This window comes from Telmatherina bonti (assembly GCF_933228915.1).
Source record: "Telmatherina bonti genome assembly, chromosome: 6".
NCBI lineage: Eukaryota > Metazoa > Chordata > Actinopteri > Atheriniformes > Telmatherinidae > Telmatherina > Telmatherina bonti.
In genome coordinates this window covers 30245231-30261230 of record NC_136624.1, presented here as the reverse complement: position 1 = coordinate 30261230, position 16000 = coordinate 30245231, and the positions used below count along the sequence as shown (strand labels likewise).

The window sequence follows — 16000 nt, the reverse complement described above, 5'->3', positions numbered from 1 at the left end:
TTTATAGTGTTAATTAAGTTGCAGCGAACTCACACGGTAATCCAAGACCAAACAAGTCTTATTCCTTATCCTGTCACATATGTCTGTCCTGAGGACAAGTTAATCAGTCTCCTCTGCACTGTTTCATTTTAGATGAGTTTCTATTAGTCCTGCCAGGCAAAGCTACAGCTAGCAGCCAAGCAAATAAAATTTATACCCCTCACGTTAGACTTTCGGACAAGTTACCACCGCTGCAACCTCTCACCAGAAAGAGGGAAGATGACAACTCCAATACAACAAGTCTACCTATCATACATTCATCTCTCAGACAAGTTACAGATGTTCATGGTATATTTGCATATCTAAATTGGATTATGTAAGGCAGCAATACCAACAATTGCTAAAAAGAATATAATCTTTCTGAAAGCTATATGGGAATCATGTGTAACACATGCGGGAAACCTATTTTAACTCTTTAAGTGAACTAAAACATAAATATGAGAAAAAACTTAGCATATATCTACAAGCTATGATTCACTAAGATTGAAGATTAGAAAAGATTTAACTGTAGGAAAATGCAACACACATCCCAGCCTAGTCTCTGATTTATGTCAAACTTTTTTCTTCAGCACAAACATGCAGAACCAGATACAGGTACCAGGTACATGAGAGGATTCTGGTATATCCTTAAAAAATGAATATCATTCGTTTGACTGAATAAACAAAGGTTATCAATTAAAATCAGTCGATCTCTACAAGTGTGTTCTTAATCTCCAAAAAAAGAAAAAAAAACTAACAGGGATTTCTGCGGAAACTGTTTATATCTTGGTTTGTGAAATAAGATGTTGCTAAAAAGCAGGAAAGCAGTGGTGACTGAGTGCAGCGCCTCCACTAATGGGAAGACCATCTCCCTTGCAGAGCGTAATGATAATCATGCTGCTTTTGCTGTTCCTGTTATTATTGCGAGATTGCTCCTAAGGGCAGCAGCTCAGACCTTCACCGACTGATCTGATCATTTGCAGTGCTGCCTGACAGCTGCAGCACAGAGAAGATTAGCAAGGGGTTCATTTTGTCTCTCAATCTCCTGCTCCCTTTCTGAAGAGCTCATACTGTGTTTTTGTGTTCCCCCTGAAATATAACCACACATCTATAATCTCACGTTTGTGTTGCCAACCTTTTAGTATTTGCAGAGCACATTCAGCTAACCCCCTCCTTCTTTTCTAATACCAGCATTAGGGAGTATTCGCATGCCTGAGGTACTGCGGGAGCACCAATGAGGCGGGTGAAGTGATGTGTTGAGACAGCAGGGCCCAGTCACAGTGGTGGGAAGACTGCAGCAGTCCACCTCCATGGCTCTGACAGTGCAGATAGACATGGCACTGCCAGGGGCCCCCTGGAGCATGGCTAAAGCTCGTTAGCATAGCCACCAGGCCTTGAAGATGATGAATTCTGAAGAGGTGATTAAAGCCAACATTAAGGTCACTTGTAGGCCTCAAAGCACATTTGCTCACAAGGTGAGAGAGAAAAAAGTATTTCAAGACAGAGCTCAAGAAGGACCCGAGGGGTAATTCGAGTTCAGCATGGTCACTGTGTTCTTCAGGTAGTCATTCATCAAGAATGCTACTGGTGCAGGCGGAGCTGGGGGCAGGTTGAGGTTGACCTCTACGACATCTTGTGATAAATGAAAAATCGTGGTGCTCAGCAATGCAGTGGAATAATGTCCTATGTAATGTAATGATGTTAAAACGATGCAGGGAATTGTCATTGAATTTCAACAGTTTTGCTAATCAGAACAAGCAGTATGGTTTAAAAAGTCTTTACATTCCCAAAACACAAAAACAGACTCAGATGTGCTCTGACTGTCTCAGCACAGTTGTAATACACAGAAGTTAAGACTAAGTGGATGCAGCTCAGTCTGAGCTCTGAGTGTGATGCCAAAAAAACACAAAGGTCCCAGAGAGGAGAGTGAGTGGCATTTAAACCTCCGAACCGGTGAGCCATCTGTGCTGGGTGCACATGGTCTCAACAGGAGGCAGTCATTGCTGTACATCATTCTCCTGTCACAACGCAGCACACTGACACACTGAGTGTTATTATTGTGTGTGCAGTACTTCATGTAATTCACATTTAGTTTTTATTGCGTTATCGTAAACAAAGGACTTTGGTCAAATTTGGGCGTATTTCAGTCTCTGGAGCTAATTTACTCATCAGATAAAGTTTAAATGACATTGTCTCAGTTTAATTATTGAACAAGGCTTGCTATTCTCAGATGGCATTTATTTGTTTAGCTGAATCCTTACAAGAGTGTGTTGGGGTTAAGCACTTTGCTCATGGGGATCACTACACTCCCTCAACACGGATTAGTAACACTCAACTATTAGCTCTTTTAGTGAGTCCTTGTCCCCCCCCTCTGCCCCCCCTCTCCTTCTCTTCCAAACACGCATACCACACACACTCTTCTTCTATTCCCTCGTTTCTGCATCGTCTCTCATTAATACTGCCTTCTTATCTGCACGGTCTAAATCAACGCAACACAGACTAAATCAGTACTCATGTTGCAATGTCAAATGCAAGTGATTCGAGCAGAAGTAATTGCCAATTCAATCAATGTGTCAACAGCAAACAGTCAGTAGAGAAGAGGAATGTGAATGGAGGGGGAAAATCAGTGAAACGTGCAAAGTGAAGAGGAGTGCATGAATAGATACATCATGAACTGGAGCAAGAGACGAGAACAAAACAACCACAGTGTCACATTAAAGAATGGCATGTCGGGGGTACAGTTTATCTGTCTGCAACACCAGAGAACTATAACATATTGAAGAAAAAGCTGCTGTAAAATTTTGGTAAAAGTCAGCTCTGAAATATTTTTAAAAAACCATTTTCTTGATTTTGACAGGAAGACTATGAAACTCGCACACCTCATTGATTTAATAGATCTGTGAAAAAAGCAAAAGACTAGTATTTGAGAGGATCTGACAGAGTTTTATCCAATTTATGGCTAGAGAACTGTCGTTGCCTCACAAAAATGGGATTATGTAATAATCTTTTGTTAGAATCGCCAGCAGTCTGAAAAGTCAGCTTTTAATTCAACAGGAAAATTAAACATAACGCTTTGTGTCATACCGAGACAGCATGGATAAACTTTATTCAAAACCATCCACAATATTCACCTTGATAGTTTTTGGAATAAAACTTAATGAAGTTAACAGAACTTATGAATTTGATAAGATGTCTTAACCTTAACCAATCAATCAAAGCCAGAGTAAGTGAAAACTATTGTAAAAATCAGGAATTAACTGGCATTTTCCCAGTGAGAAAAGTGTTTTTTGGGCCAATGCAGGTTATTTATCCTTCAAACTTCTCCAAAGAGTGAATAGATGACCAATTCATCTAACACTTTGGTGGGCCCACTCAGATACTTAAACACCATCTCTTTTAGCTGTAGTCCCTGTACCTGAGTAATTCAGCCATCCAGATAGTCAGCCCAGAACTTTCTTTTCTGACCACCGGCTCATAAAAACACGCTAATCTGTAGGCCATTGGTTCCTCACTTTACAGACACCATGCTGAACCGATCTGATTCACTTTTCACTTCTGTGCCAGTGAATGCAGCTACCTGTCAGGACCGAGGACAGTAAATGGAGAGGGCGAGCAGAGAAACTGTGAGGTAAAAGGAAAAAAAACCCAATGCTGCCAAATGTTCAAAAATGATTGGCAGTTTGACTGCAGCAGGACTTATTGCGATGGATGATGATGATGATGATGATTATAGTAGAACTGCCTTGAGTTGCATTGCTTTCACTGAGGTTCTGTTCTGAGAAAAGAGACCCATTAAATCCTGTAAGTCCGATCCATACAAGCCACTGTTTACAAGCTGTTTACGAACTTATGATAAAGCAACGTCAATGTTTTATTGCCATGTTAATTTGTTCCATATATTTATTAAATTAGTGGGGGATGTGGGTAAGTTTCCGGTAGGAGAAAAGCTGGTTAACTGGTTGCGTTCACTGGCCAAAACAGCAATGATTGTTCTTTCATGTTTTTGTTAAGTAAATCATCTTAGACAGCTGTAATTCAGGAGGAAGAGCAATTACCTACCAAATGGAAGGTCAGCTGATAGTGTATAAATTGTACCCACACACACACACACACATAACATACTTGTGTGCGACAATAACGACAGTAATAATGGTTGTCCGTATTTGCTGCACAAATAACCCTGTTTTTGTCTCTCCATTCTAGAAATAATTAGTCAAGCTTTACTGCTTTGTATGGACAGTTTAAAAGAATGTGAAGTATTAAAAGGCAGCAAGTAGCTGATTGAGACCGGATGGGTGTTTGAATCATGTGATGGCACACCATCATCACTTTGGGAGCAGTCAGGCTGAGCGCGGCAGGCTTGGACGCCTGATGCCTCAAGCCATCTGGCTTTGTATGAGGCTCCTGAGGGAGACACAGGGTGGTGCCAACCTTTAGAAAACACTTCCAGCATGTTTGAGAATGAGCGTGACATGTTCATCTATACCGAGGATGTGTGTAAGAGTCATGTTCCTGCAGATCTGTGACACATTTACACAGTCTACATGCTCTACATATGTTTACTTCATGCATGCTGTGTCTTCAAGGGCAATGAGGTCCTAAGCTTTTGTACTGGTGTGAATGAGAAATAAAATATTAAAAGTGAGAAAATCTGTCATTTAAGTAGCATTACCACAGGCAAAAAATTATGGTATTTCATTATCCTGTCATAGGTGAAAAGCAAAATCAGTCTTTTTCTAAGGCACATCGCAATAAACTCATATACCACAAAGTAGATGCAGATGGTGTCACAGTTTGTTAAGAATAAAAATTTTTCTCCTAAAACTTATTGCTCTGCCAAGGATGTGCATTTTATTAAATCAGTACTTCTTTGGGTACTTATGGCTATAGCAGATACTAAACAATACAAACACAGAAACTGAAATAATGAGTCATTTACTGGCTCTAAATTGTTTCAGGCAGATTAAATGTGACCAGAAACCAGAACCATAATAGACCGCAGCTGAACTTTACTTTACTGTCACGTTGCTGTATATATTAAAAATAAAACCTTTTGTATCCTAGAAGATAAAGGAGAATCACGCTAACCATCGAGGAAGACATGTTTATGCCAAATATAAATGACAAAACAGTCTTACAAAAATAGCTACTTTTACATACATTGCATTTGATTCCTGTGTTATTAATATGATCATTTAATAGTTAGTTAGCTGGATCAATGACCCACCTGAACATGTTTTTTTTTTTTACAGACCTCCATAGACACACAGCTTGCTCATACATCAACACTTACTGACCCTATATGACATGTGAAATCAGGCACAGTTCTCTCACTGCTCCACACTACATGAACTATTTATAATGTTCACCCTCTCTGAATTATTGATGAGCCATGTTTTCTGTTTCTCTACACTTTTTTTTTTCTACAGTTCTGTGAGAAACTCAGTCCTTATTTATGACCCACTCAGGGCCTCCACCTCATTATAAAAAGTGGGCGAGCTTCTATATCATAATAATAGACACAAGAGTCCGACTGCAACACCTGCCAAACTGTGGGGGACAAAAAATTTAGGCATACAGGAAAACTGACAGGGGAAAAATAATGTTATTGTGAGACTGCCGGGAAATGAGACATAATGCATTATGTCAAACACACCTCCACCGGCATGTACATTCAAGACAGAGCTAAAGCATTGCATCCCCTCTGCTGGGTCTGTTTATAGGCAGAAGAGCAGGCCAGCAAGGAGACCGAAAGAAAAGTCAGGGCAATTCAAGAGTGAGGATTGACTTCAGTGTGCTATAAAACAGAGTGCGCTGCAGACACTCCCATGAAAACACTCTTTTATTTACAACCAAACTCTTGAGAGATGACAGTGACACATGGTTGGTTTTAATCTCCTTGAGAGGCGTAATGGGGAAGAAGTGTCCCAAAACAAGGACATCTTATTTACACAGAGACACACATGACATTCAGCACTAATTGATGTGAAAATTTCTGCAATGTGACAAACAGTTGGTTTCCTCTCACTCATTATGTCGGATTCTCGCTTTCTTCTTCCTCCTCAATCTTTCACCTCTTCCCTGCTTTTAGACCTCCTCAGTTCTTCCGCTCGCTCTAGCAGACACTGGCGCTCATCGTCTCATCACAGATTAAAGAGGGACTGCCTATTTTTTCATACCGCTCAGCCTAATTCACTCTTTATGAATTATGCATTGTGTCACTAGTAAGTTAGAAAATGTATTTTCATGCATATTTCCACCATTTATCTGATCTCCAAATGCCGCAAAGCATTTTTTTAAATTATCGCTCGCAGAGAATATTCCTTTAAGGATGGGATGATTTCTTATGAGATGATTTGGCAAAACGGTCGTCTTCATGAATACTTATTGTGTCAATATCACACCAGAAAAAAAAACTCTTTTCAGGACGCGGCTTCAAACCACATTTAGATGTTTTCTTCTTCAGCAGTTTCATGTCATATTAGTGCTGTCATTTTCTGAGTTGTTAATTTATACTTAAACAATAAACTCTGAATACAGATCTAGTGATGATTATTGGATTTTTGTTGTTGTTTACGGCCTAAAATCTCCACATCAAAGAAAAAGTAAATATGTCACACAAACGGGTATGATTGGAATCCTTCTCATCTCCCTGATTAGCCTTTAGCATAATTTACTGAGATCCAGCTAAGTGCTCCACAACAACAGTTAGAGAAAATAAAACCTGACAGAAGCCTGGATCAGGACTTCTAAGTGGTGGTGAGGGGATAAACCATATAACTTTATCAGGACCATATTAGCATAAGCCACTATTTTTGGGATGGTGAGTTTTTGGGATTGTGAGTTTTTCACTTTTTTGTGTGTGTGTTTGTGTGTGTGTATTTGTTTGTTTTTTGCTGTTGGTTTTTTAACCTTGTCATGACCAGCATTGTCATTTTTACACCAAATTTATATATAAACAAACAAAATGGAGTAACCTACAATAATACAGTGGCCGACGGGTGCAAACACATTTCATACACAAAACACAGTGCATACACAAATAGAAATACTAGCAGGAAAAGCTGCAAAAACAGTAGAGCGGTGCATGAAAGAAAACAACTGCTAAAAGTCAACATTGCATATTCAGTCATACAACGGCAGCAGCAGTGAGTTTTCACCATAAAGAACAGATGTAAGTGAGTGGCACTGTCAGGAAGTCTAGGGAAAGTAAACTTTTCCCGCTAGCATTTCTGTTCATCATTCATGCAGAGTGTTTTTGTATATGAAGCATGTTTACATTTGCTGGCAATCCTGCAAAAATACATTCATAACTATTGTTACCCTTTCAGGAAAAGAGTTATGGTAAATTTAAGAAATGGAAATACACTTTTTAATCCAGGCTGTTGATAAACACAGTATATATATATATATATATATATATATATATATATATATATATATATATATATATATATTTTTTTTTTTTTTTTTTTTTTTTTTTTTTTTGTTTGTTTTTTTTTGTTTTTTTGTTTTTCTCATTTGACACAGTCATAATTCCCACAATGAAGCTTGGAGTGAGTTACCAGGTGTCTCCCAGAGAGGTAATAATCAGTCAGTCTCATTTCCTTCTATCATTGTGTTGTCATGTTATGTTACATTACATTTATTTAGCAAGTTAAATATCATGCCCAAGGTAGCTTCAGCATTTAAGAAAGCTGAAGTTGAAACTGTGACAGGCTGATCCAGTAATGACCACTTCCCTAGCTAAAGTCCAGACATGGTTTAATTACAGTCAGTAGCTGTGTATTTCTGAAAAGAAAAAGTGCAGCACTTATGGTATAGTACGACTTTGGCCTTGTTTTCTTTTACACACCACATCCCGTCACTCTGAGCAGGATTAGTATGTGTGAAGCTGAGTCAACACAGATGGGACAAACAACTTTGCTGTGTGTGTTTATTACATTACAGTAATTCAACAGATGCTTTCACCCAAAGCAACTTACAGGAGAAGAGTACTGAGAAGTACAGAGTAGTTATTGCTCTGAATGAGTTATGGAGGAGTTCAGAACAGAATGAATATCTGCTTGTGGAGATCAGGACTAAGTACTGCGTAGTTCGGCGGTGGTTAGTGGAAAAACAAATATTAATCTGTAAATCTGTAATCATGGCTAACAAACACGCTCATGTATTCTTTACTCATGATCACATTACAATCCGTGTACAAAAGTTAGGTATCTGTGATCAAAGTTGTAAATTGTGTGCTGGAATTTTAAACAGGGAAAAGTTTATGTTAACAGATTCAGATTTTCTTTATTTACCACAGTGGTGTCAAAAGTTGGTCCTCAAGGGTCACTGTCCTGCAGGTTTTTGATGTATCCCTGTTCCAAGAACCCTGACTTACATGAAGTGGATCCAGCAACCTATAATGTTTTGCATAATGACTGTTTAATTTGAATCAGATGTGTTGGAACAGGGATACATGAAAAACATGTAAGATTGTGTTAAGGACCAAAGCTGGACACCCCTGACATGCAAGGCCAAGTTATCACCATATAGTAATAACTTGGACTTGTTTGGAGTCTCAGCTGAGGCAGTGTGAAAAAGGCATTGACTAATATCCTAACATGATACTATCTACAGAAAAAAACACAGATGCTACTATACCATACAATCCATTCATCCATCCATTGTCTACACATGCTTTTTGGCTTTTTTCAGGATCGCCTGTCTAAGCTTCCACCAGCGAGGAGGCAGTGTGCACCCTGGACAGGCCACCAGTCAAACACAAACCCATACCATACCATGTCATGGAAAAAAGTCATGAGCATGCACACCTGCTTGTTGTGATCCCCTTAATACAGATTGAAGCTAAAACTGATTAATACCAGTGACAACTGCAAAGAAATATGGTGCAGGCCTGAATGCTGATAAACTCTTTCCCACTCCACTAAAAGGCAAGATGTTAGAGGATGTGAGTGTTTTGTTTTTTTCTATGGGTATAAAAAGTCTTTAGAGTACTCTATTTCCACTTTGTGGCTCTCCGTCAAGATCATAAAAATAAAAAGTAAATAAATAAATCAAGAGAACACACCAGTGAATGAAGAAACACTGGAAATATTGTGAGGCTGCAGAACAATATTTAAGAGAAAGTACTAGTGAAGATAAATGACACCGACTACAGCTTGACTAATGTTAGAGTCTATACAGAGTTAAAAATGCTTTGTTCGTACAATGACTTGATGGGGACAGACATCTAAATAAACGTGTATCACAAAGTCATGCACCTTAGGGCAAGGTAATGTCTGTGGTCAGAGCAAATTTATACCCGCCTTGAAAAGTCAGGTTGTTATCAAGAGCAGTAAAGAAAGGAGGGGCATTCCTCACAAATTATATATATATATACATATATATATATATATATATATATATATATATATATATATATATATATATATATATATATATATATATATATATATATATATATATATATATATGTATGTATACATGAGACACTGAGAATGTTGAAATTAATTGCGTACTTCAAAAATCTCTTGTGTAGCTGAATAAAACTTGAAAAAGGGAAACATCCTTGTCTTCTTAAAATGAATCTGACATTTACTTTTAAAGCTTGGGCACCTTCAAATTAGTTTTGTACCCACTGTAACTCCCTGTAGGCTGTAATTATTTCAGAAAGGGAGAAGACTTTCTCACCATCTCCTGGAAAAAAAATGGTGTATTGAGGAATTGCCCTCTGATTTGTTAAACTGCCAAGCAGGTAGGCAAAGAGGGTGCTGGTGAATCATGAATATGCTTTCTTGTTCACTCAGCCCGGTCCAGGTGGACTGTGGTTAGCACCCACTCACTCAGCTAAACCCTTTATTGGTGGCTACACTGCTAGCACCTGCTCATGGCTTACAGATAGGATTGTCTTCTAGCTCACATCTTCTTGTGCCTTTTGTTAGCTTCTCATTTTGTCCATGTAGCATAAGTTAAATCACCATGGCGCTCCACAGTACTATAGTCAGCAGTTAGTCACTGCAGTGTAACGTCCACTTTCAAAATGGTTGCCATTGAAAACGGCTATGCTCTAGCTGGTTGGATATTCAACTAAACAATCTGGAAACTATGTGATTATAGTGGCCAGGTACCTGAAAAAAGTCTTGTGAACCAGAATTCAACACTCCTGGAAAAGGTGATAATGTGCTGATCTAACTTAGAAAATCAAGAAAACTTGAAAAAATGTGACATGAACCTTTTAAGTTCATGCAGCTAGTTAGCTTCCATCACTTTGCCTTTACCTTACATTTCTCTTGTCTCTGTCAAGCTGACTGTATGGCAAATGCTAACAATCTACTGATGCTAGCAGCAGCGGCAAAGACCTTCAATTTGAGTTGGGCCTGAAATTTTGAAGGATCAATAAAGAGAAAGGGTTGTTTTTATTTCTCTTTCTTGTTATCAATGATATATATATATATATATATATATATATATATATATATATATATATATATATATATATATATATATATATATATATATATATGAGTTCTTAATAATGATTCCAAACCTCCCATATATTTTTCTCTACCTTGCCAACCTTCAGGGCCAAAATGACGTTTGCATTTTTTTTTGCAACTTTGCTAATTAAGTACTGGATAAATTCCACCACACTTATTTTAAAAGTAAGTACGCTACATGAGCAAAGTATCAAACCATGTACCCATTCATTTTATATTTCCATCCCTGGTTCTCATACTTTTCCACCACAGTCACGAAAAAACATTTCTTCCCTACTAGTGACTCGTGTGCCAGCTCACACAGAATGACAACAAAAGCCATTTAAAGGTTCAGAAAGAATTCATCTTATGTTGGATTGAGTTGCAAACCTGAACCAGCAGAGCAGAAACGCAACACACTCAATAATTCCATCTCTCGTGAAAACAGCAACAGCAGTCGGAAAGTTTTTGGAGACTTTCAGCATCTCAGCAGCCAAGCATGAAAGGAGACAGCTGACAAACAAATTATCTCTGTTTCCATAGCAATCTATGAATGGCCTCTGCTTTTGCCTGTGACAACCAGATGCCTGGGAAGACAAGACTTGCCCATAAAAAGCCAGCGCTCTGCAGCAAGCCTGTTATTACTACTATCATTCAATTGGACTTGATTTGCATAATTAAACTCTGTTATTGCCTGGTTTTGGAAGCTATTGCAAGTCCCTGTTCTTACCAACTAAATTCCCACCATGACGCAGGACAAGGGGACAATTAAAAAAGGTATATACGCTTTTCCAACCCCTGTATATGACTAATAAATACAAAGATAATCCATTAAATTGAACTTAATAAGACTCTGTTTCCTGTAGAATGATTATCCATTTATGTGCTGCTCCATTGCAAAGTTAATGAGGTGAGTCACATTTGGACCTGGACTCTGTTAACTACATGAAACACAGCACAGAACAGAGCAGGTGCAGACCAAGAAACACAAAGAAAGAACGAAAAAGAAAGAAAAAAACATTTTTTTTTAAAAAACACAGTATGCTTACAGGTTGATATGAAAGAAAGATGTGAGTATTTGATTAGCAACAGAAAAAAGGCTGTTGTAAATCCACGTCTAATACCTTGCTACAAAATGCTCTTTGTATTCGACATTATAAATTATAAGTAAATTGTTATTATTCCAAGAGTCAATCCCACTATAGTTACAAATTAATGTTACCAATTAGGAAAATATACCATAAATACAAAGAAGCAACAGTATCAGCAGACACATAAGATGATGAGATCTTGGAGAGCCTGTGAAAAGGTAAATGGAGGCAATACTCGGCGATTTGAAACAGTTTTGATTCGTGCACTCAGGCATCATCTGTGGAAAAAAAACAGCTATCCAAGCAGCCATAAATGGATAAAAACAAAACCACTGCTCTGAACTATAACATTGCATCTTTCTCTAGAACATGTCAATAAATCATTCAATCTAGTGGAACCATAGTGCACGAGATGTTTTTGTGAAGCTCACACTTTGATACACATGGCTAAAAACCAAATAAATTAAATAAAAGTCTTACCTCGACTAGGTGTGGAGTGGGATTGAATCCACACATATTGCACACCTGGGAGTGGCACTGTGTGCAGGTGTTGTAGTTGGGCTGCTCTGCTGTGTTGCCTATATTCAGGTTTGTTTTACAAAGGGGACAACAGGCTTTAGGTTTGGAAGAGTCTGGGAAAGCTTGCTGCTGCTGCTGCTGCTGCTGCTGCTGCTGCTGCTGCTGCTGCTGCTGCTGCTGCTGAGCAGAGGCCCGTGGCCCTTGTTGTGCTGGCTGCAGTCCTGAAGGTTTACTTGCTCCAGGTCCAGGACCAGGAGGGCCCCCAGGTCTAGGGGCCGGTTTTGGAGGCTGCTGTTGGGGTTGAGTGGTCTCAGATATGAGCGTGCTGGCTTGGTTAAGAAGAGAAGCACCAAAGCCAAACAACTTTCCAAATGTCTGCTCTGGGGGTGGGGGCTGTCGTGAGGGGGAGCTCCCTGCACTGCGTGTCTGGTCCTGACGGGGGTGCTGGGGTTTGTGGGCGGGAGAGCTGTGGGACAAATCAGGCTGAGATGGGGCCTTGGCCATCCCAGGGAGAGGGACCGCCCCGGGTGGCAGCTTTGGTTGTTGCTGACCTGGACCAGCGGGACCAGTCTGTTTGATAGGGCCAGCTGGACCAGTCTGTTTGATAGGGCCAGCTGGACCAGTCTGTTTTATAGGGCCAGGCGCCGTGTGGGCCTGTGCTGGAGGATGTGTCTGAGGAGGAATTTGCGTCTGGGGTGCCGGCTGAGTTGAAACATCAGGTTTTACTTCAGGAGCAGTTGGATGAGAAGGAGAGTGGATCTGCTGCTGACTCTTGGAGCGGGGTGTGGTCATGTCCATTCCTAAAGCTCTCTGCATCTGACAGTTCAGACACAACCACTCCTGCACCTGAAAGAGACAGAAAAACAAAACTCTGATTATAAGCTACAGTTTCTTTTCATCATTCAGCATATGAATGTGAATGAAAAAAAAGTTAACTATTATAGTCTGACTTGTAGCTTTAGTCTCTAGTATTACTGCCAAGTGTGTGAAACAGTGAGGTTAATAAGGTTCCTGAAAGCAACTGCTGCAAATTGTCAACCACATACAGTAAGACCGCTGTGAAGCTGCCTTTGTTTTTTTTTCAACAAATAAAAGAGCAAAATATACCCTAAATTATAGAGATCTTAATTTGGTTTTTCATGCTTCATAAAACAAACGCTTACTTTTGTGAAACAGTGGAACATTTTTAGTGAAGCATCTGACCACAAATTAAACAAACTCCGGCAGGTCAATAACATGGTTGGGTGTGAAAAAGAGCATCCAATGAGGCTGATCCTAGACTCAGATGTGATCAATTGGAGGAGAGATAAACACCTTGTAAACGATTGTGTGCAAAAAAAAAAAAAATAGAGAAAAGATGGTGGAATCGCTATAATCAGAGTACTACTGATATAATCTTTGACCCTCAGGGGACACTGAACCAACAATACATGATTGTCTTGTCAATGTAACTGCATGAGCTCAAGAACACGTACAAAAGCCGTTATCAGTTTATCATCCACAAATGGAATTCACAGAACAAACATAATGAAATGGTTCCAGAGACACGGGAAACACCCCTTGGGTGTTTTTTCTTTTTTCTTTAATACTAAAAATGACTGACATGAAGGAGAAATTGTCTTGGGTTCTGCCAACTTAAAAGGAGAAATTCTATGTGGAAATCATGGACGTAGTGTCCTCTTGGCTGAGGAGGAGAAGGACCACCCTGGTTGTTATTAGCACAGTTCAATGTCAGCATCTGTGATGGTTTGGAGTTGTGTGGTCCGCATGGCATGAGTAATTTGCATATTTATGATTAATAACATAAACATGTTTGGAGCATCCTTCATCATCCTATGACTTTGGATATAAATAACATGCTCCTTCAGGCAAATTCAGCGTGATATTCCTGCGCATATCGTGCTTCTAGCTTGTCACTAAAATTTAAACACATGACATTTTGGTTAAGGATAAAAGTCAAAACCATGACAGGACATATCCAATGATTTATACACTTACAAAAAATAAATATGAGTTGTAATAACATGTATATAGAGTCCAGTGGGAAACTAAAACAAAACTCTGCCATCCAAAATCTTTGTCAAAAAAGTCTTAGCATCAACAAGAAAGTGCCAAATCACATAGGACATGGATCACAACAACATCACCTTGATATTCCCTATTAACTCCAAAAAAGTATGATATTTACATGTGTTTAACTGTGTGCCTAAGCAAACAATTGCTAGACAAGTGACAGGGAAGAGTACTCTAAGAACAATTGCTTGTACTTGGCATAATGACAAAGATTTTTGATTCTTGATGGAAACAGAGCAGAGTCGTAAACTTACTGTCATCTTAACTTTATTCAAAAACGCTGAACACTTTCAGTCTTTTTTTTATATTTAGATAATGTGATATAAATTATTTTAAATTGCATGTCATACTTCAAAAAGCTTTCCAACTCTTTGTCTTTTGTTAAAGAACAGCAGCAATTCCCTATTTTTACTTTCAACGGGAAAGTTAGTGTTAAGTTTTCATATAACTGCATTTTATTAATTTAATATAAATAAAATAAAATTTTAAAAGATTAAAAATAAAAAAAAATGAAAATGAAAAAATAAACTAGTTGGTAACTATAACATATCTAAAACTTAGAGGAAAGCTTAAAATGAAAAGATCATATGGGGAATTAATTCTTCCTTCTGTATTGCCCTGGGCCTTTTCTGAATGCTTCATCTTACATCTTTATTGTCCAAATGTATTCAAGTAAGATTAAAAATAAATAGTATAACATGTGTGTAAGAGTGTGTTCTCTTTAATGTGGCTAAATAGAATAATAGTTAAATATTATTGAAGGGGTATTTAAGCATCCTGAAACTTCTACATGGGCATTTATTGGTAAACATAGTTTACCCAGTTACTAATTTGAGTCAGATAAACATGACAGATGGTGTCTAAACTGGAGGCCTTTAAAAATGCAGAGCTGCCCCTGATTTTGTCATGTCCCCTCGTGTCTTTTATGAGCCTTTCTTTTTTTACTTTGTTTCATATTTTTCTTAATGCACAACATGTTCTCTTGCTCATTAAAAACATCAATATCCTGCTGTTTCTGCCACTTCTGTCATTGTATGTATGTCTCTGCCTTTCTTACATTCCTTCTCTCTCTTTCTCTCTGCACTAGAAAGCCACATAAGAAGGAGAAAGTCAGAGAGCGGTGCTACTGATGGCACATGGCCATACGAGGTAATTGGCATCCTGGTGCTCTGACAGCTGCCACACTATTGTAGCTGTCTTGGATTTGTGGTCATTGCATAATGCTTTAATGCATTATGAATGCAGTTGGAGAAAGGTTGTGTGAGGGTTCAGGATCATTTGGTAGTCTGAGACACAAAGGGTGAGGTGGAAGAACTGGCTGATAGCCTTTTCCACTCTACCGCTGGTTCAACATTTCCTTTTAGTAGGACTTCAACTCAGGGCATTTAGTTCTGTGGTAACTTCCGAGGAGATGGCAGAAAATGCAGTTCTTTCCACTTTTGCGGCTGAATCACACAATAATGCAAACCTGAGTCAATGTAGGAAGCATTTAATCACACACCAAGCATTCACTTAGATGTATGCTCTTATCAGCGGCTAAATAAATCCATTCCATTTATGCACTTAATACTGGCTAATTCATATTCTTGTAAGACCACTAACCACCAGGCCTTGTCAATGACTCCACACAACTATTAAAACAGTATAGTTGTCAGTAACACTTAAAATATCATCTAAGTATATATATGAACCCTAAATGTGAATATTTCCTGGCTGTGTAAACATTTTTTGGTGATATAAATATTAAATCCAAGCAGGTTATCACTTCACAATTGCAATGGTATGAGTCACTGGACTTGATGACATGCAGTAATGTTG

General features: G+C 38.6%; 1 protein-coding gene across 1 annotated transcript in view; it reads right to left on the bottom strand.

Moving 5' to 3' along the window:
• Window positions 1-16000, bottom strand: part of bsnb (bassoon (presynaptic cytomatrix protein) b) — a gene marked incomplete at both ends in the record, with an annotated part of 67173 nt that overhangs the window by 28583 nt on the left and 22590 nt on the right. The window contains one exon of the mRNA XM_079242289.1: window positions 12071-12955. Coding sequence (XP_079098415.1) covers window positions 12071-12955 — 885 coding nt within the window. The remainder of the gene's footprint in view (window positions 1-12070; window positions 12956-16000) is intronic.